General features: G+C 45.1%; 1 protein-coding gene across 1 annotated transcript in view; it reads right to left on the minus strand.

The window, feature by feature from the left end:
• CSNK1G2 (casein kinase 1 gamma 2) overlaps window positions 1-27,204 on the minus strand; it is a 36,747-nt gene that overhangs the window by 5,199 nt on the left and 4,344 nt on the right. The window contains exons 2-11 of the mRNA XM_060785063.2: window positions 14,657-15,218; window positions 10,786-10,826; window positions 9,997-10,066; window positions 9,739-9,887; window positions 9,138-9,372; window positions 7,207-7,292; window positions 6,959-7,043; window positions 5,488-5,636; window positions 4,670-4,753; window positions 776-882 (exon numbers count right to left, since the gene is read on the minus strand). Of these exons, the coding sequence (XP_060641046.1) occupies window positions 776-882; window positions 4,670-4,753; window positions 5,488-5,636; window positions 6,959-7,043; window positions 7,207-7,292; window positions 9,138-9,372; window positions 9,739-9,887; window positions 9,997-10,066; window positions 10,786-10,826; window positions 14,657-14,849 (1,199 nt within the window). The 5' untranslated portion in view covers window positions 14,850-15,218. The remainder of the gene's footprint in view (window positions 1-775; window positions 883-4,669; window positions 4,754-5,487; window positions 5,637-6,958; window positions 7,044-7,206; window positions 7,293-9,137; window positions 9,373-9,738; window positions 9,888-9,996; window positions 10,067-10,785; window positions 10,827-14,656; window positions 15,219-27,204) is intronic.

Consider the following 27,204-nt stretch of genomic DNA (forward strand, 5'->3'; position numbering starts at 1 on the left):
GGCCAACCACCAGCTGCAGTAAATATTGCGAAATATTGTTTGACAGTTCAAGCCTGGGTTGGGGTGAGCTCCTGGACGTCAGGCCAGCTTCTGCCCACCCAACAGATCGAAAACAGCAATGTGAGTAGATATATAGGTACCACTTTAAAAGTGGGGAGGTAATAAAGGTGTCCATAAAGGACAATTCAATCAGGAGGCCTCTACAGATAACAAAAAAGTTCCTTGGTATAGAAGATGGAACGACAGCATCCCCCATGGCCACAGTCGAGCACAGCCTCCAGATGTCGGAGATGGAAAACAGCCTCTACCTCTGTTTATGTATTGTTTGTCCTGTCAATTGTATAACGGCATTGAATGTTTGCCTATATGTGTTCTGTATAAAGTTTGTATGCTGCTCTGAGTCCCCTGCGGGCAGAGAAGAGCAGGATAGAAAATGAGGTAAATAAAATAAAATGAATGGATGGATAGATGTATGTATGTATGTATGTACAGGTAGATGGATAGCTGGTTGGTTGGTCAGATAGATGGCAGAATAATAGAATCCTGGAGTTGGAAGAGACCCCAAGGGGTAACCCCATTCCACCGTAAAGGAAGACACGATCTGATCCCTCCTGGCAGACAGCCACCCACCCCAATGGACATGAGCAGGTTCATGGAAAGAAACAGGGCTATAGATTCCTAGAGTTGGGAGGGACCCGAAACCCATTCTGCCAGGCAGGAAGACACCACCAAAGCCCTCCTGAGAGATGGCCATCCAGCCGCAGTAACTACTCACTTTGTGTCGTCAGCCACCTCCACTTCAGCTGGAGCCGTGATGGGGGCGTTGGAGTGACCGGCCGTAGGGTCGTCCGTGTTCAGCTCCCCGTTAGTCGAACTCATGACCTAGAAGAGAGGAGGCGGGAGTCAGCAACAGGAGGAATCCCAAAGGAGGGGCACCATTCGATCCCTCCCAACAGATGGTCCTCCAGCCTATTACTCTCAGTAGAACTAATGAACCTCAGAGTTGAAAGGGACCCTCAGAGGTTATCCAGTCCAACCCCCTTCTGCCAGGCAGGAAGGCACCATTCGATCTTTCCTGACAGATGGCCCTCCAGCCTACTACTACTACTACTATTATTACTAGTAAGAGTAGTAGAACCAATGAACCCAAGAGTTGAAAGAGACCCTCAGAGGCTATCCATTCCAACCCCCTTCTGCCAGGCAGGAAGGCATCATTTGATCCCTCCTGACAGATGGCCCTCCAGCCTCTGCTTCAACATCTCTAGTGAAGCAGACTCCAAATACAATTGGCCTCCTGCCTCCTCCAAAGTCTTTGAGGGACCCCTCTTTTGCAGCAACTGTTTCTAGATGGAGCGGATAAATCGTCTGGGCTTCTCTCTCCTTCTTTGGACCTGTTGATTCTCAAGGCCAGTTGGAAAGGACTGACAGGAAGCGACCCCCCCCCCCCCAAGTCTAGCTAAACCATGATTCATATCCATGCAAAGCCCCCATGGTTTGCAAGCCCAACTTTCAAACCATGGTCCCCATCACCCAGGCTTTGCATTATCCATGGCACAAAAATCCAAAAAGCAGGACGCGGTTGAGATGGGAGGGCACTAAAACATGAAAGCTGTTTCTCCTTTTCGATGGCGCTTTCTTAAAATATTGCCAGCACAAAGGTTGAAAAGCACCAGGTTGTAGCACAGATACAGACAACAATATAGTTTCCACAGATATTCCTATCCTTCCATCCATCCATATAACTATCCATCCATCCATGTATATATCTATCATGTATCCATCCATACATGCATCCATGCACACATACACCCACCAATCATCTTTCCATCCATCCATCTAATAATCTGAATAAGATATCAATCCATCTAATCACCCAGTCTCTATCCATCCATCCATCCATCCATCCAGCCACCCATCCATCCACCCATCCACCCACCCATCTATCTATCTATCCATTCACCCATTCAACCTCTATCTATCCATCCACCCATACATCTAACCATCTATCTGACCATCTAACCATCTATCAATCTAACCAACCAACCATCCATCCACTCACCCATCCATCCAACCTCTATCTATTCATCCATCTCTATCTAATCATCCATCCATTCATCCATCCAAGCAACCAACCATCTAACCATTCATCCATCTATCTATCCATCCATCCATCTAACCAACCAACCACTCATCCATCCAACCATCCATCCATCAGTCATATCTATCTATCCATCCACCCATCTATCTAATGATCTATCTATCTATCTATCTATCTATCTATCTATCCATCCAATCATGTATCCATCCACCCATCCAACTTCTATCTATCCATCCACCCATACATCTAACCATCTATCAATCTAACCAACCAACCAACCAACCATCCACTCACCCATCCATCCAACCTCTATCTATTCATCCATCTCTATCTAATCATCCATCCATTCATCCATCCAACCAACCATCTAACCATTCATCCATCCATCCATCTGACCATCTATCTATCCATCTAACCAACCAACCAACCACTCATCCAACCATCCATCCATCAGTCATATCTATCTAATGATCTATCTAATGATCTATCTAATGATCTATCTAATGATCTATCTATCTATCTATCTATCTATCTATCTCTCTATCTCTCTATCTATCTATCTATCTATCTATCTATCTATCTATCTATCGTATCTATCTATCTATCTATCTATCTATCTATCTATCTATGACTCCATCCATCTATCCATCCATCCACCCACTCACCCACCCAGCCTTTATCAATCTAACCATCCATCTATCCACCTCTTTATCATAGCAGTTTTTAACCTCACCTGGAATAATCCTGGGTGCCCCCCCCCCTCAAAGGGTGAGGAATGATAGGCACTGCGGTCGAATCCCCTCCTCCTCCATTTTATGCTATTATCCCATCGGTCCCCTCAGGTAGGGGAAAAGCAACCGGTGAGGCTAACAAATCACACACTAAAATAAATCCCCTCTTTTTCCAAGCTCTGGTGAGATTGGAGGAGGCTTTGCAAGCAGATGGAGACGAAAGCAGCTCTATGGGCGGAAGGGAAACAGCTGGGGTATGGGGGGCAGCTGGGAAGACGCAGCCCCCGCCCGACCCCTGACCCCCCCTTCACCCCCGCTTATGTACCTGGACGGACCCCCCAAGCCTGCTGGTGGCCAAGTGCGTTGCTAGCGCTTCCTCAGCAGGCTGGGGGCTGGGTTGGGGGTCCCACTGCTCCGTCCCCCCGTCGGGTGATGGCTGATGGCAGAGGGAAAGAAGGAAGACCAAGAGAAAGGAGGGAAGAGGAAGAAGAGATGGTGGGAACGGAGGGAGGGAAAGAAGACCAAGAGAAAGAGAGAAGAGGAAGGTGGGAAGGAGGAAGGGAAGGAAGGAAGACCAAGCAAAGGAGGGAAGAAGAAGAAGAGATGGTGGGAATGCAAAGAGGGAAGGAAGACCAAGAGGAAGGGGGAAAAGGAAGAAAAGGTGGGAAAGGAGGAAGGGAGAGCAGGAAGAAAGACCAAGAGAAAGGGGGAAGGGGAAGAAAAGAAGGTGGGAAAGGAGGGAGGGAGGGAAGGAAGACCAAGAAAAGGGGGAAAAGGAAGAAAAGGTGAGAAAGGAGGAAGGGAGAGCAGGAAGAAAGACAAAGAGAAAGGGGGAAGGGGAAGAAAAGAAGGTAGGAAAGGAGGGAAGGAAGACCAAAAGAAGGGGGGAAGAGGAGATGGTGAGAATGGAGGGAGGGAAAGAAGACCAAGAGAAAGAGGGAAGAAAAGGAGGTGGGAAGGTGGGAAAGGAAGGAAGGAGGGCAGGAAGACCAAGTGAAAGGGGGAACGGAAAGAAAAGAAGGTAGGAAAGGAGAGAGGGATGGAAGGAATACCAAGAGAAAGGGGAAAGGGGAGGAGAGAGGAGAAAGAGAAGGATACATGGGAAGGAAGGAAGGAAAATGAAAATTCAGAGAAAATTGGAAGAGAGAGGATGATGAGAAGAAAATGTGAGAAGGAAAGTAAATAAAAACCAAGAAGAAGAAAAAAAAGGAGAAAAGAAAAGGCAGGCAGAAGGGAGGGAGGGAGGGAGGAAGATAACAATCAAGAGAAAGGGGGAAGAGGAAGAAAGACAGAAAGGAAGATAGACAAAGGCGAAAGGGGGGGGGGGAGGAAGAACAGGGAATACAAAAACAGAAGGAAAGAGAAATAAAGGGGGACAGGGGAAAAGGAAGTAAGGAAAGGCAACAGGACAAAATAATAGGAAGGGAAGAGAAGGAAAAAAGTGAGCGGAAGAAAGAGAAAGTGAAGAAAGAAAGGACAAAGAGAAAAGAAGGGCAGGAAGCAAAGGAAGAGAAAGGAAAGGGAGTCCCAGGGTGAACGAAATGAGAGGCGAAAAGAGGGGGTGGGGAAAGGAAGAAAAGAAGAAAAAAAAGACATGCAAGAGCCAAAACAACAGAAAAACAAGGCCAGAACGCAATGCTATGCCGCCGCCTTCCAGCCTGGCGCCCTCATTCCTTTATTTGAGACCCCCTAAAGGGGATGCAGCTGGGGACACGGGCCCTGCTCCCTCCCTCCGAGGGTCTGAGGAACCACAGTCCCTTTCCTGCCTTCTTCTCACTGCTGGTCTCCATCCGGACCCACAGGGCCCCCAAGTCCTTCCCCCCAAAGGCCCAAGACCTACCTGCTGCTTGATGTACTGCTGCGCTTTCTCCCGATTCGGAGCCTGGGCTTGGACGTCACTCTGGATTGTGCCAATGGGGGTCGGCTGCAAGGAAGACAAGGAAGGAAAGAAGGAAGGGAAGGAAGGTGGAAAAAGACAGGGAAGCAGGAGGAAGAGGAGGGGGCTTTATTTGTTTGTTTTTTTTAAAACTGCAGAGCCATTTGGGGTTGATTCTCCCACCCTTCGTTCTTTCTTTCTCCAAAGACAAGGCACTCTTCTCTCCTCCCTTCTTCTTCCAAGGCCTAAAGGCAGTTCAGAAACAATAAAGTTGAGGTCTCCAAACCTCCGCCCTTCTCTCCTCCCTTCTTCCTCCAAGGCCTAAAGGGAGTTTAGAAACAAGAAAGTGGAGGTCTCCGAAGCTCCACTCTTCTCTTCTCTCCTCCCTCCTTCCTCCAAGGCCTAAAGAGAGTTTAAAAACTATAAAGTAGACGTCTCTGAAGCTCCACTCCTCTCTCCTCCCTTCATGATCTTAAGGCACTTTACAAAATCTAGAATTAAGCTCTTTGGAGGAAGGAAAGAAAATCTGAGTTCCAGAGGCCTCCATTTTCTGCATAACTGTAATACCAAAATAGTCGCATCCTCAAAACTGCCTTCTTAAGTGTTGTTGTTGTTATGTAGGCAGAGGGAATTCTCAGATGGAAGGAGACTGAAGGGGGAAATGGGAACCCAAAGAAATACCCCAAAATCCGGCCTGGGAAGCTAAGCAGGGCCAGCCTCAGTTAGGACTTGGATGGGAGGTTGCCAACCAGGCCTTCTTTCAAGCACAGAGGAGCGCTTACTAAGGGCTTCCCGGCCCAGTCGTATTCGTAATCGAAGACGAAGCCGTTTCGGTCAAACAGATCGGTGAAGAGCTTCCTCAGATAGTCGTAGTCTGGCTTCTCGAAGAAGTCCAGGCGCCGCACGTAGCGCAGATACGTCGCCATCTCCTCTGCAGATAGAGAGAGAGAGAAGAGAGGACCCACCGATCAAAGACACGCTCGCCTTTCTGATATCTTTACAATAAGGCCTCTGGATTATGCGCTTGCCGATACTATGATCCTATAGCTCTATTTCACTCCATGAACCCTCTAATGTCTATGAGGCTGGGTGTCCATTTGTCAGAAGGGATTGGATGATGTCTTTGTTTAGCAGGGCTGCGCCATGGGGTCCCTTCCAACGCTACAATTCTATGATCCTATCGCCCTATTTCCAGCGCCCACTTTTTGCTTGACATTGAAGCAGTGCTTCTTATAAGTCAGAGCACGGTCCGGAGTAACTCCCAGGTATTTGGGTGTGCTGCAATGCTCCAGTGGGATTCCTTCCAGGTAATCCTCAGAGCTCGAGATGCTTGTCTGTTCTTAAGAAGAAAAACACACTTCTGTGTTTTAGATGGGTTAGGGATCAGCTGGTTTTCCCTGTAATGGGCAGTAAAGGGCACCCAAAGCTCCTGAGAGCTTCTGTTCAGCCATTTGAAAATTCCCTGATTGAGCGGTGATGGCATGATCATCAGCATAGATGAAACTCTGTCCCTTCTGGTAGTGGCTGATCATTTGTGATAATGTTAAACATGAATGGAACAAGCACGCTTCCTTGAGGCAGGCTGTCCTTCTGTTTTCGCCACCTGCTTCTCTGGCCCTGGAACTCAACAAAAAAGCTCCAGTTTTGTAGCAAATTTCCTATGAAGCAGGTGAAGTGGTATCCTTTGTGATATTATACATCTTGTGACATGTGAGTGTGGAGAAGAACAAACCACAGACCACTTACTACCATCCAGTCTGAGCCCTGCCACATGCACAATGGAGGACCTTCTAAGAGTGACACCAGAGGTACACAAAGTGGCCAGCTTCTGGTCAAAGGAAATTTAGTATAATGCCAAGTTTTTAACTTTGTGGTTTTTCTATACATTATAACTGTATTCCCGATTCATTTCTGACATGATAAATAAAATAAACAGTCCTATTTCTCTCCGTGAACCTGCTAATGTCCATGGAGCTGGGTGGCCATCTGTTGAGAGGGATCGGGTAGTGCCTTCCTTTGAAACTATCAAACAGGACTCTGATTCTTCTATGAAAGCTTAGCTTTTAAGGTCTTCCTCCTTTGCCATGGGACTCCCTCCCAAAGAAAGACCGCCAGGCACCGTCCTGCCTCTTCCCGAATCCTTGTATTTAGGATTTATTTTTAAGCAACGTGCCTAGCAAGCTACAGGCAACCAATACCTGGGGATGGGGCATCACCCTCTTACACTATCAACACTTCCCCCTCAGTACTCACCAGGGAAGTTTTCGCACAGCACCTCCACTGGCGTGGCTCTCTTGGTATCACCGATTTTCTGGTAGCGCTCCTTCAGTGTGTCAGCCTAAAAGGAGGATGGTCAGAAAGGAAGACGTTATCCTCAGTAGAGGAACCCTGCAATGGATAATTCCGTGGGAGACGTAGGGCTCATCAGCCCGAGAGCCTGGACCTGAGGGCACCGTTTTGGAGATTCTCTCCACCCCCGTTTCCATGGGGAATGGACTCACCTTGAGGCCTTGCCAGGGCAAACTCCCCCGGAGGAAGTACATGAACATGTGACCCAGCGCTTCCAGGTCATCTCTGCGGCTTTGTTCTGAGCAGGAGACAGAAAGAGAAGTTGGACTGACTCGTCATTTCACCAAACGGCTTGAACTCATAGCCACCCATTTCTTCCAATCTGTACCAGAGGGATACTTAGTAAAGGTTATCCTAGGGCATTGGCAGAGTATATCTATTTGGTTTAAACATCACTTTTCGCCCAAACTGGACTCTAATTATGATAGATTTCTGGCAGTAGTCTTCTCTCTCTTTTTCTAGAGAAAAAGAGCAGGCTATAAATAATTATCTATACACATAATAAAAGTAAAAAATATGTATGTGTGTATGTGGCTGGGCTATCCATGTACACAGACATGCTCCTGCCTCCACAAACAGCTATGGCTCCCACTCCTCAGGAGACACCAAAGACCCTCCCTCCAATGACATTGCAGGTTATAGTGAGCGCCATGAACATGTCCAAGAGCCCTGCCAATCTCCTCCCCAAACACCACACTGCCCACCACCCAAGTGAAAGCTTTCATACAGGGACCATTTCATCCTAGATTTTCTGTTTTTCCTCCACCACACACATCCCAGTGTTTCTGACTCTCTCCATTGGTGTGGAATTTGCATGACACCGCCCACCGCCTCTCCCTGAACTCTTTCCTATGCTTTTCTATGGCACACAGCAAACAGAGGAATTGATCAGCAATTGGAAATACTAGAGAGGTTTGAGGAGAATTCACAATGATTTATAGGAGTTGTAGGTACTGAGATGTATAGTTCACCTGCAATCTAAGAGTGCTCTGAACTCCACCAACAACGGACCTGGAACTAACTTGGCACACATAACCCCCATGACCAACAAAACACGCTGGAGGTCTTCGGAGGGATTTATAGGAGTTGTAGTTCACCTACATCCAGAGTGAACTCAAGCAATGATGGATCTGGACCGAAACCTGGCATGCATATCCAATATGCCCAAATTGGAATACTGGGGGGTTTTGAGGGGTTGTATGTAGTGGGATTTATAGTTCACCTGCAATCTAAGAGCACGCTGAACTCCACCAGAAATGGAATTGGACCAAACTTGGCACACAGAGCCCCCATGAACTGCAAAAAAACCTACCGAGTCCTTTGGGGAAAATTAACCTTGATTTAGGGGAGTTGCAGTTCACCTATATCCAGAAAGCACTGTGAACCCAAACACAATGGATCTGGACCAAACTTGGCACACATTCCTGATATGCCGAAATTTGATTACTGGAGGAGTTTTGTTTTTTTTTTGGGGGGGGGGGGGGGCTGATCTTCCTTTCTGGGAGTTGTAGTTCATCCACAACCAGAGAAACTGTGACCTCCACCAATGATGGACCTGGACCAAACTTGGCACACAGAACCCCCATGACTAACTCTATCTACTGGAAGAGTTTGAGGGGACTGACTCACCATAGTGGGAGTTGTAGTTAACCCTACAGCCAGAGAGCACACTGAACCCCACCCATGATGCATCTAGAGCAAACTTGCCCAACATAACAAACTTTATGTATTGATTGAGTTTTTTGGGGTTAACCTAGAATAATGGGAGTTGTAATTCAACTATGCATTTTTCAAATAACCCAGACAACGCTGGATACCCAAACTAGTAATAATAATAATTGCTGCGACTTTACCAATATCTGTTATACCAACTACAATAGCTGTGCATTTTAAGTTGCTTTTTACATGTGCATTGTGTTATATGTATTTTAATAGTGTGGTGTTTTCTCTCTCTATTTTAACCAATATTACCACATTATTCAAAATAGGGAAAAGAGAGATGGGCAATAAAAATAAATAAATAAATAACTTCATGATACACCTACACACAAAGAGAGACTCCCCAAAGCTGACGCCCACTCACCTTTTCCCAGGTGGGTGTTGATGCTCATGTACCGCGCGGTCCCCGTGAGGCTCTTGTGCTCTCGGTAGGGGATGTGTTTTTTGGTCTCGGGGTCGATGTACTCTTTGGCCAGGCCGAAATCAATGATGTGGATGGTGTGCTGGCGCTTGCTCCCAGGGCGTCCCACCAGGAAGTTCTCCGGCTTGACGTCGCGGTAGATCAGGCTTTTGGTGTGAACATATTCCATCCTCGTGATCTGGTGGGAAGGAAGGGGGCATTACCAAAATCTCTCTCTCTATATACAGTTTCATCACATAACGGTTACATTTTTTCTCAGTTTAAAAACTATAAAGTGGAGGTCTCTGAAGCTCCACTCTTCTCTCCTCCCTTCTTCCCTCAAAGCCTAAACAGAGTTTAAAAAGTATAAAGTGAAAGTATATGAAGATCCACTCTTCTTCCTAGACTTTAAGGCAGTTGAAGCTCCACTCTATCCATCTATCTATCCATGTAGCCATCCATCTGTTGGGTTGGACTGGATGGCCCTTGGAATATCTATCTTAAGGGTTGGAGTCTATGGCCCTTGGGGCCTCTTCCAGCATATGCCCAGAGGAGGAGCCCTTACCAGCTGGATGGCGATCATGAGGACAGTCTTGAGGCTGAAGGTCCGGTCGCAGAGGTCAAAGAGGTCCTCCAAACTGGGGCCCAGCAGCTCCAGCACCATGGCGTTGTACTTCCCGCAAGGGCCGAAGTAGTAGACCTGAGGGATCCCTTCTGCAAACAGGAGAGGAGAGCAAGAGGTGAGGCCTCACTTCTCCTCTAGGGTAATAAATATAATAATAATAATAATAATAATAATAATAATGGTGTCCATTCCAATCACCTGCATTGCCAAGCTGTTTGTAGAATCGGTACTCTAGATGGAGCTGAGGGGCTCTGGATTTGATAGGTTCCTGTGGAGGAAGTAAGCCAAAAGAAACTGATTGATTGTTCCATCATCAAAACCCACCAATTCAGCCATATTGTAGTAATAAAATAATAATAATAATAAAACTTTATTTATACCCCGCTACCATCTCCCAAGGAACTCGGTGTGGCTTACATGAGGCCGAGCCCACAATACATCAATACAAGCAATACAACCACAATACAAAGCAAAATACAAATACTAATACAAAGCAATTAAAATAAATCTAATACATAAATAGCATAAACATTGAACAACAGCACAACACACATTTAAAATCTATGGCTGGGCCAAATGTAATTAAATTAAAAAATAATGCTGGGCATGAACACGATAGAGGAGGTGGGGCATTGGTGGAAACGTACAAGCAGTCCTAAATCAGTATAAAGTGCTTTAGAGGACATAAAGCTAAGGGTTCATTATTCTGGGAAGGCACACTGGAATAACCACATTATTATTGTTAAATTAATAAAAATAGTGATTTAATGCATAAATTCAAATTACACTAGACTCTTAGCCAGTGGGTCTTACCTCCTTGGGAGAAGGGGATGCTTTCTTAATATTGTTATTTTATTATTATTATTATAATAAATATATACAATATTATTGAAACATTATTATTATCTCTTTCCCTTCCTTCCCCTTCATACTCCTTGAGTAAAAGGGACATTTCCACCAAAGAAATAGAGGAGAAATCCATCTTACCAATTTGATGGCGACGTATTCGTTCGTATAAAGGTTCTTCCCTGTTGGAAAAGAAGGGGAAAAAACCTGAGCAAAAAAAGGATAAGCAGCTGTATTCTATAGAAAAGGAGCATTCTTGTTATTTATTTATAGTATTTACAGTATATTCTGGCGTATAAGACTACTTTTTAACCCAAGAAAATCTTCTCAAAAGTCAGGGGTCGTCTTATACGCGGGTGTAGTCTTATGCATGGGAGTCATCTTAATTCTATATTTTAACTGGAAAAGTTGGGGGTCGTCTTATACACCCAGTCGTCTTATAAGCCGGAATATATGGGTATATTTCGCCCTTCTCATCGCAAAGGGGACTCAGGACGGATCACAGAACACATATACGGCAAACATTCAATGCCGTTATACACTGACAAGACAGACAGCTGTACATAGATACAGGCTTTCCCATCTTTGGCATCTTGGAGGTTGTGCTTGGTTCCAGCCACCGGTGTGTGTGTGTGCTGTCACTCCACTTTCCCTACCAAAGAGCTTTGTTCATAAACTTCCTCCTTGAGCCAATTGTCAACATTTTTCTGGCATTTCCTTATGGGTGTCTTAAATATCTCCCCGCTTAAAGTGTTACCTATTTATCTACTCACATTGCTGTTTTTGAAACTGCTAGGGAGGTAGAAGCTGGGCCAAATGCCAGGAGCTCAACCTTGGGCTTCGAATGGATAACCTTTTGATTGGCAAAATTTACTGCAGATGGCGGCAAACCTGCTGTGCTAAAGCCCGGCCAAAGGGCACAGTTTTTCATATTGTGCCTTTGGCCTCATTGCTGGGGAAGCGATAAAGAAATATTTGGGGGAAATCCCACTGAAAAGATGTATATATGTATAAGTGTGTATTTCTATGTATAAATAGATATATATATGTGTGTGTGTGTGTGATACAGTAGTCTCGCTTATTTGACCTTCCATCTTATCCGATGCTCTTATCCAATGCCCCCCACTCCCATGTTCCTCCAGCATTTCCCTTTTAGAGGCCATGTTTTTCGTTTCTTTCTTTCTTCCCCATTTTGGCTGGTATCACTGTGCTGACTGCGGAGGAGGAGCCAGAACACAATGGTTATGCCTCCCCCTCTCCCCACGCACAGCAATGGTTCAGTCTGAGTTGGGAGTTTGTAGGAAAGATGGGGAAGAAAAGAATGACGCTGGGCAGTTGTCTTTTGTGTAAGTGTACTATCTACCTTTTAATTACAATTGCTTGTTTGTTGCTCTTCTTTCCACCATAGAATCATAGAATCAAAGAGTTGGAAGAGACCTCATGGGCCATCCAGCCCAACCCTCTGCCAAGAAGCAGGAATATTGCATTCAAATCACCCCTGACAGATGGCCATCCAGCCTCTGTTTAAAAGCTTCCAAAGAAGGAGCCTCCACCACATTCCAGGGCAGAGAGTTCCACTGCTGAACGGCTCTCACAGTCAGGAAGGTCTTCCTCATGTTCAGATGGAATTTCTTTTCTTGTATGTGATGAGTTAGTTCTCTCCTTGTGTCTGGAAAACCAAACAGAAGGAGAACTCACTCACCACTGATCCCTGCCAGGATAGAGATATGGACTTCAACTCCCAAAAGCCTCTGTATTATCCAACATTTTCATTTTTCTGACATTCTGCTGGCCCATTTATGTCAAATAAGCGAGACTCTACTGTGTATATATATACACACCCAAAGAGAGAGTGAGATGTATATGAGACATGGGCAAACATTGGTGCTTTGGACGATCAGGCATAGAGAATTTATATTTAGTACTGGAACAGATCACGCTATTTTCTAACCATGGAAAGTATTAGGAATATACTATTTATATTTAGTTCCTTGAAAAGACCACTAGAGGGTGCTGTTTTCCAAACATGGAATGCATTAAAGGTAAAGGTAAAGGTTTTCCCCTGACATTAAGTCCAGTCTTGTCGGACTCTGGGGTGTGGTGCTCATCTCCATTTCTAAGCCAAATTGCCGGCAATGTCTGTAGACACCTCCAAGGTCATGTGGCCGGCATGATTGCATGGAGCACTGTTACCTTCCCACCAGAGCGGTACCTATTGATCTACTCCCATTTCCATGTTTTCGAACTGCTAGGTTGGCAGAAGCTGGGGCTGACAGCGGAAGCTCAAACCACTCCCTGGATTCAAACATGTGATCTTTCGGTCAACAAGTTTAGCAGCTCAGCGGTTTAACCCACCTAGCCACCGGGGGCTCCATGGAATGCATTAGGAATATAGTATTTACTACATTCAGCAAAGGACAAGAGGGATCCTCTCTCCTCTGCAGGAATCTACCGTATACCATGCAGCTGTGGACAAGTCTACATAGGGACCACCAAACGCAGCAGTATTGCCCAAACACGAATCAAGGAACATGAAAGGCACTGCAGACTACTTCAACCAGAGAAGTCAGCCATAGCAGAGCACCTGATGAACCAGCCTGGACACAGCATATTATTTGAGAACACAGAAATGCTGGACCACACCAACAACCACCATGTCAGACTACACAGAGAAGCCATTGAAATCCACAAGCATGTGGACAATTTCAACAGAAAGGAAGAGACCATGAAAATGAACAAAATCTGCCTACCAGTATTAAAAAAACCCTAAAATTACAACAGCAAAACAACAGAGAGGAAACAACCAGGCACATCTTAACACCTCTCAACAAAAGATTTTCCCAGGCTCAGGCAGGCCTTCAAATGCTAATGAAGGTGGTCAGTTGAAACATTCACACCTAGCTCCAGCAGAGAAAAGCTCTTTGCCCCACCCCAGCCATTCCACAGATATATAAACCCATTGTCCTAATTCCAACAGACCTCACTACCTCTGAGGATGCTTGCCATAGATGCAGGCGAAACGTCAGGAGAAATGCCTCTAGAACATGGCCCTATAGCCCGAAAAACCCCACAAGAACCTAGTGATTCCAGCCATGAAAGCCTTCGACAATACAATAAAATATTTATTTATATTTAGTTCCTGGGATAAACCACTAGACCTGCGTTTCTCAACCTTCCTAATGCTGCAACCCTTTAATACAGTTCTTCATGTTGTGGTGACCCCAACCATAAAATTATTTTTGTTGCTATTTCATAACAGTAATTTTGCTACTGCTATGAATCGTCATGTGAATATCTGATATGAAGGGTGTATTTTCATTCACTGGATCAAATTTGGCACAAATATTCGATATGCCCAAATTCGAATGCTGGTGAGGTTGGGATATCCAATTTTGACATTTAAGTTGCTGAGATTTATAGTTCACCTACAATTAAAGAGTATTCTGAACCGCACCAATGATAGAATTGGGCCAAACTTCCCACACAAAACCCTCATGCCTTGAAGGAAACGCTGGCATGAGCCTCCCTCCAGCCTCGCACTCTCTCCCTCGCCTGCACATGAGCACCATGCTGCCACACGCTGAGCATTCCTGCTCTCCCCTCCCTGCTTGGAGTCTCAAAAACAGCCCTCCCCTTGGCTGGGAGGCTGGCCAATCACAGCGGAGGAGGGATTTTGGTGGGAGGATTCACCGCCTGTTTCCAAAAAAGAAAAGGGCAGGCGGAGCGATCTTCAGCCTTCTCTGCCAAAGGGGTTCCTAACACCATCAGAAATATATGTTTTCTGATGGTCTTTGGTGACCCCTCTGAAACCCACTCATGACCCCCCAAGGGGTCCCGATCCCTGGTTGAGAAACGCTGCACTAGAAGATGTTGTTTTTTCACTATGGTATATATCAGGAATTTAGTACCTGGGATGGGCCACTGGGGGGGGGGGGGTGTTTTCTAACAATGAACTTTATCAGGAAGTTTGGGGCTGGGAGATCGGCCCCTTCACAGTCGCATCCAGACTCACCTAGACGAAGCTCTCCGAAGTTCCCGCATCCAATCTTCTTCCCAACTCGGAAGTTTGGCCCAACCATCAAGACCCCCGAGTTGGTCCCTGTTGTCCGGCCCCCGTGCGCGTTGCGTCCCCCACCCGCTTTAGACATCCTCCGGCCTTCCTCGCTGTCCCCTTTCCCGCCTCCTCCTCTCTTATCAAAATCCATAAGTTTGTGGTACCCCGGCCTCTCCACGGTTACGCCGCTGCCATACAAATCCCAAGGCGGATGGAAACGTTTCGCGGAGGGGGAAAGGGGTCACGGGAGGGGTGGGGTTAGGGGTTGGGAAGGGAGGGTTTGGGAGGGATGGGGAAGCGGTCAAAAAGGCAGGGATCTTCTTGGTTGAGAATAAGCCACCGCAGGTGTCAATAAACCATCGTGAGAGAGGAGGGGGGGGTCTCCACCGGCTAGTGGAACGGCTGCCCCCTCGCCGCATCTGCTGGGGTCCCACGTAGTCCCTCCGAACGGTCCCTCGATGGAAAAGCCATGATAGTGGAAGAAGGAGAAGGGGTCCCACAGCGGAGAGTCGCTTCCAAACTGAGAGAATGTAGAAAAAGAGGGAAGAAACAATTTAGTGCAGCACTCTCAAACCTTCTGAGCCGAGAGCCCCTCAGATTATTTGGGAGGAGGGCAATCTCCTTGGGGCTCTGGCAGCAGCAGCATCAAGAGCAGGTATGTAGGAAGAGTCCAATGCAGGACAAAGGAAAGGGAGTGGCATGGGAGGCATTGGAGCCATTCTTCCTTTCCTGGCATTGAGGAGGCTGCTGCTGCCAGAGCCCCATTTGCAGGCCCAGGTGACAGGAGGGGTGGCTCGGTTGAAAGGAGAGACTGCAAACGGGTCTGTAGTAGCAGCAGCCTCCTCAAAGGCAAGCAAGGAAGGAATGATCCAATATTGCCTAAAGGGAGGGAGGGTTGTATACTTCCTTCCTGACCTACTCTTGAGGCAAGGAAGGAATCCTTGTATCACAGGTTGGATTGCAAGGAGGAGGCAAACTAGGGAAGAAAGGGATGGGAAGAGAAAGGGGGGGGGAGAAAGGAAGAGATGGGAGGAAGAAGAGGGAAGAGAAGGGAGCGGAGGGGAGGAAGATGGGAAGGGAAAGGAAGGGAGGAAGAAAGGAAAGAAGGGAAGGGAAAGGCGGAAGAAGGGAAGCGATGGGAGAAAGATGGGAATTGAAGGGAAGAAGAGAAAGGAAGGAAGGGGAAGATGGGAAGGGAGAAGGAAAGGGTGGAGGAAGGGAAGAGGAGGGAAGAAGGAAAGGGAGGAAGAAGGGAAAAAGGAAAGCGAAGAAGGGAAGGGAGGAAAAGGGAAAGGAGGGTGAGGGGAAGGGAAAGGCAGAAAGAATGGAAGGAAAAAGATTAAGATGGGAAGGAAAGGGAGAATGAAGGGAAGGGATGGGGGGAAGTAGGGAAGGGAGGTAGAAGGGAAGGGAGGCAATAGGGAAGGGAGGCAATAGGGAAGGGAAGGGACAGGAAGCAATGGGATGCACGTGGGCATTCAATCATGAGAGGGCTTGAGTGATCTCAATAGGCCACAATGTATCCCATTTTTGCCTCAATGATCCGCGGTCTCTTAAAGGTTGGGAACTACTGCTGTAGGGAATTTGATGTAGCATATTTTCCTGAAAACAAAATACACGTGCACTGAACCACCAAAAAGCAAAACATAAATAAATTGAATTTTGGAGCATTTCTAATTTTGGCTAAGAGATGCACGAACTGTATAAAACAGAATACAGTTAAAAGAACACATAACAACTTTAAAAATCCAACCCCCTTTTTTTCCTCCTTCGCATCTCTTCAACATACTAGAGGGGGGTTTAAAAAGGACAAGTCCCCTTAATCTGTGTTTTCTCCTCCTCCGTCATCCACGCTTCCTCATTCCCCCTTTTAATTCGGAGGGATGATCAGGACTTCCCTCCCACGACTCCACAATAATCCTTCAGGAGGGGACTGCTTTCCCTCCCATCTGAGAGAGATGCCTTTTCTTTAATCCAGATTAATAGAAGGGCGCCTCCTAAAAAAAAGCCCTGCAGAATTTCCTCCCCCTTAAAGACCTGCTATATTTTTAGAAAGAAAGATTTAAAAACCTGGAGCAACTCAAAAGACAACTGTTCAGTGACGACGTCTTAAGAAACAACAGGTGAGTCTAGATAACCTTTGGGAACCTTTCAAAGTCAGTTTTCAAATACCTCCCAAACTGGGAAGAAATGCATATGTTTAAAACGTTCCTCATTCTGCATATGTAATAGCTTCTTTACGCAGAAGGCTCTAAACAGGACCTCCATAAGGCAAGTTTTGCAGTGGATGTATAGGGGGAAAGCTCCCAAACAAGGTATGCTTTGTTTGAGGGGCTGTGGAAAGAAATACATAAAAACCAAGCTCTAGGAAGAAGGAAAAGCTTTCTTTGCGCCCTCCTGTCTGAGATTTGTGGGTTTCATTTCATGCAGCTTTCCCAATTTTTTGCCAAAAATGAGGGGCGGTGGAGTCCAGCTTCTCCATAAATCATCAAGCAACGTGAATACACAAACACACACACCACTTACAAAATACAATTCTTCATTCCATTGCTTACTTTCTTATGGGGTGGGTATTCTGACTGTGGTCTTCAGAGCTGTGTAGCTAATTCTTTCTATCTCTTTACCACCCTCTTGTGGTTGCATTTGAGCCCTGCACTCATACAGAACTAGAGGCCAGAAGCTAATCCTTTCTATCTCTATACTGCTTTCTTGTGGCTGCATCTGTTCATTGCATAAATACAGAACTAGAGGCCAGGAGCGAATCCTTTCTATATATACACTGCTCTCTTGTGGCGGCATCTGAGCACTGCATACATACAGAACTCTGCACTGAATGGTTACAGAACTAGAGAGCAGAAGCTAATCTTTCCTATCTCTTTACCAGCCTCTTGTGGTTGTATTTGAGTACTGCATACATACAAAACTAGAAGCCAGGACCTAATCCTTTCTAGCAATACACTGTCCTCTTGTGGTTGCATTTGAGCTCTACATTCATACAGAACTAGGGGCAAGGAGCTAATCCTTTCTATCTATACACTGCTCTCTTGTGGCTGCATCTTAGCACTGCATACATACAGAACTAGAGGCCAGAAGATAATCTTTTCTATCTCTTTACCACCCTCTTGTGGTTGTATTTGAGTATTGCATTCATACAAAACTAGGGGCCAGGAGCTAATCCTTTCTATCTATACAATGCTATCTTGTGGCTGCATCTGAGCACTGCATAAATACAGAACTAGAGGCCAGGAGCTAATCCTTTCTAGCTATACACTGCCCTCTTGTGGCTGCATCTGAGCACTGCATAGATACAGAACAAGAGGCCAGTGGCTAATCCTTACTGCCCTCTACTATCTACATACTGCCCTCTTGTGGCTGCATCTGAACACTGCATTCATACATACCCAGTAGCTAATCCTTTCTATCTGTATAAAATATTTATCCTCCTTCCTTCATCCGTGACCTTTGGACAGTTTACAAAACCCAAAATAGAGGTCTCTGGAACTCAGATGCCCCTCCCTCCTTCAAAGAGCTCCATTCCAGGTTTTGTAAAATGCCTTAAGGCCTCAGACGAAAGAAGGGTGGAGAGAAGAGTGGAACTTCAGATGACTATTTTATAGTATGCCTTCAGGGTGGAAAGGAAGGGAAGATTAACCCTAAATGGGAGAGTGACTATTATGCAAGGAATACGATATATTGGGGGATGCAGTTCATCCAGCACTGGACCTTAGCCATAGAGGACTAAAATTTACATCCCACACTCGGGATTGTGCTATGACACAAACCACAGGGAAAACATAGTTTGCAAAGCCAATGTAATTTTTCAAAAGCCAACAGATTCGGAAGAAGAGAGACAATAGATCAAATACAAGTGTTACCTTCCTTTCCTTTTAAGGTTTTTGTTTAAGGAATGAAAAGGAATCAAAATAGGACTGAAATCTTGCTGTTTGTTAGAAGACAGAATAAAAGAGGATGAACTCAGGGCAGGAGAAAATGTCCTGGAGAAACGCAAGGCTCAGAAGCCAAGGAGAGAACAGCTGAATATTAGGAAGAGGTTAGACCCCTATTGGGCGCTTCTGCCAAGCTGGCTCTTCCAAGGCAACATCACAGAGAGCAGCCCTTCCTCCTCATCCAAAGTTATTCCTCCTTTGACTGTCTCTTGCTTCCCTCCTGGGGAAGCAAAGACACTGCATACATGCAGACCTAGAGGCCAGTGGCTAATCCTTTCTATCTCTATAATGCCCTCTTGTGGTTGCATTTCTAGGCCTTGTCTATGTCCTCCAGTGCCACTCCATGGTATCCTTGGGTTAGAAGCTAAAGGTAAAGGTTTTCCCCTGACATTAAGTCCAGTCGTATCCGACTATGGAGGTTGGTGCTCATCTCCATTTATAAGCCAAAGCCGGCATTGTCCATAGACACCTTGAAGGTCATGTGGCCGGCATGACTGCATGGAGCGCCATTACTTTCCCCCGGAGCTGTACCTATTGATCTACTCACATTTGCATGTTTTCAAACTGCTAGGTTGGCAGAAGCTGGGGCAAACAGCAGGAGCTCACGCCACTCCCCGGATTCAAACCCGTGACCTTTCAATCAGCAAGTTCAGCAGCTCAGCGGTTTAACCCACTGTGCCACCGGGGGCTCAATAAATATAAAACCTATATACCTATATATCCACTACTATCTGCAGTAGGGAACCTTTGCATAAGGGAACTTATACGGATTCATATCCATTTGCCGTTTTGGTGCGCCGACTCCAAAGCCCACTTAATCCCATTGCACATGAGAGCTATAGTCCAAACATCCGAAGAATGGTGGGGATCCTTTGAGGAACCTATCTTCAGTTGCAATAAAATGCCATTTCCTCTCCTTCTTTCACAAGCAAAACGTGCAAAATGCTCCCTGCCAGTGACAGAAATACAATCCCGTCTTGGTTCACAATAACAAACAACAACACACACACACACCCCATTTGCTTCTCTTCCGCATAGTTGATCCTTTTCCAGTTCTAATTCAAACGCTGGTGTTTCCTGTGCCTTAAACGCAAACCCAACTTTGCTGGCTCCCAGCCACAAATATATACATTAACTATACATTGATAGAAAGTCAAGGGTTTTTTTCTGGCAGGAGATCAAAACATAGCCCAATTTCTTCCCCACTTTAGGAATGACACACAAAAAACAAACAGCCCAGAAATGGCAAAAGAAAGCACAAATATCCATCCTCTAGTGAAGCCGACACATACCTTAACGCTTTCCCTGAAAGCAGCCTCTGTTTGTTCCAGACGAATGAAAATAAGGCGGGGACCGCGCTCCCAAATTTGGGAGGTTTCGCCTTTCATGACAAGCAATATGTTATATAGAAGTTTGGTCCTAATTCTCTACTTCTTTTTCCTGATGTATTTAAAGGCAAGAGACGAGGAGGCAAAGTTTTCGTTAGCTCCCACTCAGTCCATTTTTTGCATCTGAGCACTGCATCTATACATAGCTATAGGCCAGTAGCTAATCCTTTCTATCTCTATTCTGTCCTCTTGTGGTTCCATCTGAGTACTGCACACATTCACCACTAGAGCTAATTCTTTCTATCTATACACTGCCCTCTGGAGGCTGCATCTCAGCACTGCATCTATACAGACCTAGAGGCCAGCAGCTAATCCTTTCTATCTCTATACTATCCTCTTGTGGTTGCATCTGAGCACTGCATATATTCATCGCTAGAGATAATTCTATCTATACACTGCCCTCTTGTGGCTGCATCTGAGCACTGCATCCATACAGACCTAGAGGCCAGCAGCTAATCCTTTCTATCTATACACTACTCTCTTGTGGCTGCATCTGAGCAGAAACCCATAACCATGGTCCAGCTAGGAATACATCCCCCACATTTCCTTCGCTGCGGGTTTTGAACCAGAGGCTAGATGTCCATCTGTTGGGAGGGCTCTGACTGTACTTCCCTGCATTGCACAAGATTGGGCTGGTTGGCTCTTGTAGCCTCTTGCAACACTAGGATTCCATGGATACAGGGGTCTTCCTGTATTATTTCCTAATGGCACCATCTGGTTTCGGCTCCAAAACCTTCAGGGTGGAGGTGATCCCGAATTGGTAGATATATATAGGCTATGAAATACGAATATAAAGGGAACCAAAGGTCTCTCAGTGGAACAAACATGATTTAGGAGGAATAAACACATGACCTGAAGGGCAAGAAACGTTCTAAAAATATGAAAAAAGCACACTCATGAACCCGGGACATGGATTCCTCTAATTGGAAAACAACAACAAACAGAAAGGCATCTAAAATAAAACCCTGCAAAGACATATTTCTGGTGAGGTTTAAGGTGGGGGGTGGATCCAGGGTGGTGGGAATGGTAGTCTGCCCACATCCAGAGAGCCCCGTGAATCTCACCGACAATGTATCTGGACCACACTTGGCACACACATGCATCACCACCAGCTTTCAATACTGGAGGGGTTTGGCAAGGATTGACCCTGGAACTTGGGAGTTGTAGAGACCTGCCAGGATGGGAGTTGCAGTCCACCCATTTTCCAGAGAGCCCTGCAACTCCCACCAACTATACACTGGAACCAAATATGACATACAGACCCCAATGTGACGAACTTTAACTATGGATGCTGTTTGTGGGCAATGACAGATGATGATGGGAGCTGCAGTTCACCCAAATCCATATGCATTTTTCTAATGGGACAATTCATCAAATCCAAAACCAAACAATGACTCCTTCTAATGTTTATCCTCATGAAAGACTTAACTTGGGAATTGCCGAGTGCCTAAGCTAGGGGATGTATACATACATATAATTATCTCGCTCTCACACACATAATACAGGACACAAGCTATAATCTTGGCTAGGCCATGGAGCCAGGGGTGATAGGCATTTGAGTACACCAGCGTCCTCAGCAATCTGAAAGCCAGAATGGGGCCTACCCATGCGCCTTGCATTACCCAGGAAGTCCCAAGCCATGCATTTATTCACTACTGCCACCGTTCGTAGGGGCCTTTTGGAGCAGGAAAACCCCTTTTCTAACAAACCGACCCACAAAAGAGCGCATTTTGGAGAAAGCGGACCACAGAGGGCACCGGGGGACTGGGGCACCTCCAGAGAAAAGCTTTATTCCTGCAATCCGTAATAGTCAAAACCACGCATGGACCCAAAAATACATATATTAAAATATATAGAACCAATATTAAAATGCAGCAAACGGAAGATGTGAGTTTAAAAATTCGTAGTTAAAACTGACCAGGAATACTTGCATAGATGTCAATAACAATAACAATAATAATAATAATGTGTGTGCTATGTTTTATGTGTGTGTGCAATTTATTGTATATGCAATTTATTGTAATGTTTCATTTGTTTTTGAATTTGTTGTATCCTGCCTTGATCCACCAAGAGTAGCAGGTAATAAATAAATTGTTGTTGTTGAGCTGATGTGAGTTTTCTGGGCTGTATAGACATGATCCTGAAACATTCTGGAACTTGGCCATACAGCCCAGAAAACTCACAACAATCTAGTGATTCCGACCACGAAAGGCTTCAACAACACATCCACAAACAGGATGTAGTTCTAAATTTTGAGAAGCCTCCAAAGGCACTCCCTGAACTGACATTGCAGGTTATAGCAAGCACCATGAATATGTAGCCCAAACGCTGCCAATGTCCTCCACAAATACTACGGCCCTCCACCCAAGGAATGTTTCAATTCCAGGACAATTTCAGCCTAGATTTGATGTTTCCTCCACCACACGGAGGCATCCCAGGGTTCCTTGTGTAGAATTTGCATGACCCCGCCCACTGACTCTTCCCTTAACCCTTTCCTACCCTTTTCTATGGCACATAGCAAACAGAGAGGAATTGATGAGCAACTGAACAGACTGGAGGGGTTTGGGGACCTGAGTCAACAGTATGGAAGTTGTAGTTCATCTTGCATCAAGGGAGAGCACTGTGGCCCCCTTCGATAATGGACCTGTACCACATTTGGCACACAGAACCCCCATGATCAGGTTTTGACCTTGAATTACAGGAGCTGTACGTCACCTACATCCAGAGAGCACTGTGAACCCAACCAATGATGGATCTGGACCAAACTTGCCAAAGATGATGGGACTTGCAGTACCATCACTCATGTCCAGAGACCACTGCGACCCTCACAAATGATAGATCACGACCAAACTTGACAAGCAGACAACCCCCCCTCCCCCAGCGCGCCTGACCCACTATACGTCCTGGTGAAGTTTGGAGGAGGTCGAACCACGAATGATGGGATTTGAAGTATGTTCACCAAATTTGGCTCCCACAGACCACTGTGACTCCCACCCATGACGGACCTGGACCAAACTTGCCACACAGAGTCTCCACGACACACTTTTTGTCCTTGTGAGGGTTGGGGGAGGATGGACTGGGGATGATGGAATTTGTAGTATCTTCACTCATTCCCAGAAACCACTACGACCCCCACAAATGATGCACCTGGACCAAATTTGGCACACAGACTCCCTATGACACACTTTATGTTCTGGTGAGGGTTGGGGAAGGATGGACCACAGATGATTGGGATTTACAGTACCTTCACCCACTTCCACAGACCACTGAGAACCCCACAAATAATGGGCCAAGACCAAACTTGGGACACAAAACCCACATGACCAACAGAACATACTGAAGGGGTTTGGGGAACTGAGCCACCATGTGGGAACTGTAGTTCACCCTGCACCCAGAGTACTTTGAACCCCACCAGTGATGGATCTGAACCAAACATGACACAAAGAGCCCTGATGACCAACAGAACATACTGGAGGTGTTTGAAAGGGACCGACCCACCTGCATGAGAGTTGTAGTTCACCCTACATACAGAGCACTCTGAACCCCATCAATAACGGATCTGGACCAAACTTGGAACACAGAGCCAACATGCCGAATTGTGAATACAGGCAGAGTTTGGGCTTTATTGTCCTCAGAATCTGGGAGTTGTACTTTATCTGCATCCAGAGAAACTGTGGCTCCCACCGGCAATGGACCGGGACAAAACTTGGCACAGAGAAGCCCCATGACCAACTGAATATGCTGCAGGAGTTTGAGGGAATTGACCTTGATTTTGGAAGTTGTAGTTCACCTGCATCCTGAGAGACTCAATCCAGTTGATGACGAATCTGGACCACACTTGCCACACAGACTCAATACTGCCAGGATTTGGGGGTGTCTGGCCTTGGCATATGGGAGTTGTAGTTCACCCTTATCAAGAGAGCACTGAATTCAGCTAACAACAGATCTGGACCAAACTTGGCCAACTGTGCATACAGACCTGGTTTCGGAAGGACTGACCCACAATTCTGGGAATTGTTGGTCACCCATATCATTATGTATTATCTAATGGGAGCATTCATAAAAAATGAAATCACATTCTGGCTTTTTCCTAATAAATAGTTTTACTAATTAACTAAATGATATTACCTAACACCCCAAAACAAACAATGCCTTTTTCAAATAACCCAGGCACCGCCGGGTGCCCAAGCTAGTACCTAATAAAAGTGAAAATATATTGTGTGTATGAGGCCAGGGTGCCCACTTCTACAGATAGGTTCCCACTTCCACAAACAACTTTAACCTACAGTGCTGAAGAGCCACCAAAAGCCCTCACTCCAATGATATTTCAGGTTATAGCAAGCGCCATGAACATGTAGCCCAACTCATGCCAGTGTCCTCCCCAAACACCATACTGCCCACCACCCAAAGAATGCCTTCATTAGAGGACAATTTCATCCTAGATTTTACATTTCCTCCACCACAGACATCCCAGTGTTTCTTACTCTTTCCATTGATGTGGAATGTGCATGATCTTGCCCACTGCCTCTCCCTTAATCCTTTTCTACTCTTTTCAACCCTGTCTACACAACATACAGACCTGAACTAATCGGCAACTAAACATACTGGAGTTTGGGGGATTGACTCCACATGATGGAAGTTGTAGTTCACCCTGCATCAAGTCAGAGCACCATGACACCCACTGACAATGGAGCTGGACCACATCTGTCACCTAAGAAATCTACTTGAGAGGTTTGGGGGAATTCATCCTGATTTATAGCCATTGTAGGTACTGAGATTTATAGTTCATTTGCAATCAAAGAGCACTTTGGACCCCACCAATGATGGCCCTAGAACCTAACCTGGCACACAGAACCCCTATGACCAACAAAAAATACAGGAGGCTTTGGGGAAAATTCACCTTGATTTATAGGTATTATAGTTCAACTACATCCAGAGAGCACTGTGAACACAAACAACGATGTATCTCCACCAAATTCGACACACATACCCAATATGCCAAAATTTGAATACTGGTGGGTTTGGGGTAGAATTGGCCTTGGCATCTGTTATTTGTAGGTACTGGGATTTATAGTTCACCTGCAACCAAAGAGCACTCCAAACCCCACCAATGATGGATCTGGGCACAAAGAACCCCCATGACCATCTAAACATACTAGAGGGATTTGACAGGACTGGCCCACCATGGTGAGAACTCTAATTCATCTTGCAGCCATAGAGTACACTGAACCCTACCGATGATGCAGCTAGAGCAAATTTGCCCAACATGACAAACTTTAAGTATTGATGAAGTTTCAGGGAGTTAACCTGGCATGATGTGAGTTGCAGTACACCCACAACTTTATGCATTTTGAAAAATAAAAGATGACTTCTTCTAATAACCCGGGCAACGCTGAATACCCAAGCTTGGAAGATAATAATAATAATAATAATAATAATAATGTGTATTACCCGGCTTTCCCTGAGGATTGTGATATCTTTCATATGAGACCCAATTCCAAACCTAACATCCTTTTATTTTTCATATAAACTTTATACACATAGCTGGAAGGTCGTTTTTGTATAGTATTTTGAATATTGCTGTGCATGAAACACAAAGTGTTTGTAGTTTAAACCATCAGTAAACAAATGTGTCCTTCTCTCAAAGTTCAGATTATTCTGGATAAATATATCACAACCTGTACAATGTCTCTCTGTGAAAATATGCGGCAGGTTCTAAATCCAGCCTGAAACTCCCTCAATGCAAAAGAGGGCTCCCACATTCTCCATTTTCCTGTTTCTAAACTTCCTTGTATTATTATTTTGAACAGCTCTGCTCTTGGAGGAGGGAGGGAGGGATCTTTATGTACTTCCTGGTTGGCCGGATGGAGCCACCAAAAAGGCCTCCGAGAGAACAATAAAAGCAAAAAACCGGCAACAAACGGGACATGACTTCCCCACTTTTCCATGATCTGCCATGAACATGCAAAGAATTCATTCTCAAAACATAATCTTCGGCCCACTGACTGGTTTTTCTACCAAATGGAAATGAGGGGGGAAAGTCATGGACCGTCAGTCCCAAGAAGATCTCACACGTTTATAAAAATGAGACCAAAAGGAAAGAAAAGCCAGCAGGAGCAAAACAATATATCCCCCCAAAGCAGCACTGCAACAGTTGGTTTGCAGTTTATTATTATGGGGAACAAGCCCTAAAACAGCAGCACAAGGGTTGTCTAAGGGTGGATTTATCATGGTATAATAAGATGGTAAATATATAGATCTGTATTGATAGGTAGGTAGATAAATAAATAAATAAATAGATAGATCTGTAAAGGTAGAATAAGGATGGATAGATAAATTAATCTATAATGGTAGATATATAGATCTGTATTAGCCGAAATAGATAGATGGGATGGTGGATGGATGAATCTCTATTGGTAGATTAAGGATGGACAGATAAATGAATCTATAATGGTAGAGTAAGATGATAGATATATACATATGTATTAGCTGACTCTGATAGATAGATCTGTAAAGATAGAATAAAATGGTTGATACATAGATCTGTATTGGTAGAATTAGATAGATGATAGATAGATAGATAATCTGTAAAGGTAGAATAAGGATGGATAGATGAATTGATAGATCTATAATAGTAGAATGAGATGGCTGATCTATAGATCTGTAGTGGTAGAATTAGGTATAGATCTGTAAAGGTAGAATAAGGATGGATATATAAATGGATCTGTATTGGCAGACAGATCTATAAAGGTAGACCTGTATTGGTAGAGCTATACAGATCTGTATTAGCAGAATTAGATAGATAGATAGATCAATAGTAGAATAAAAGATGGATAGATGGATAGCTGAGTCCCTTTAGAATAAAGATGGATAGATGGATAGCTGAGTCCCTTTAGGGAGAGAGGGTGGGTTATAAATAAATAAATAAATAATTGTTGTTGTTGTTGTTATTATTATTATTATAGTTAGCTAGATGGATAGACTGGCTGTTGGATGGTGGATGGATAGACTGATAGATGGATAGACTGACAGATAAACAGACAGACAGACAACAGTCCAGATATATAGAGTCTATCTCAGACAACCATTGTGAATCTGCTTGGGGTTTCGTTGCCCATAATTATCTGCTATATATAGATATATAGATAGATGACGGGGGTTGTAGTTCACC

The sequence above is a fragment of the Anolis sagrei genome, chromosome X (assembly GCF_037176765.1).
Source record: "Anolis sagrei isolate rAnoSag1 chromosome X, rAnoSag1.mat, whole genome shotgun sequence".
Taxonomy (NCBI): domain Eukaryota; kingdom Metazoa; phylum Chordata; class Lepidosauria; order Squamata; family Dactyloidae; genus Anolis; species Anolis sagrei.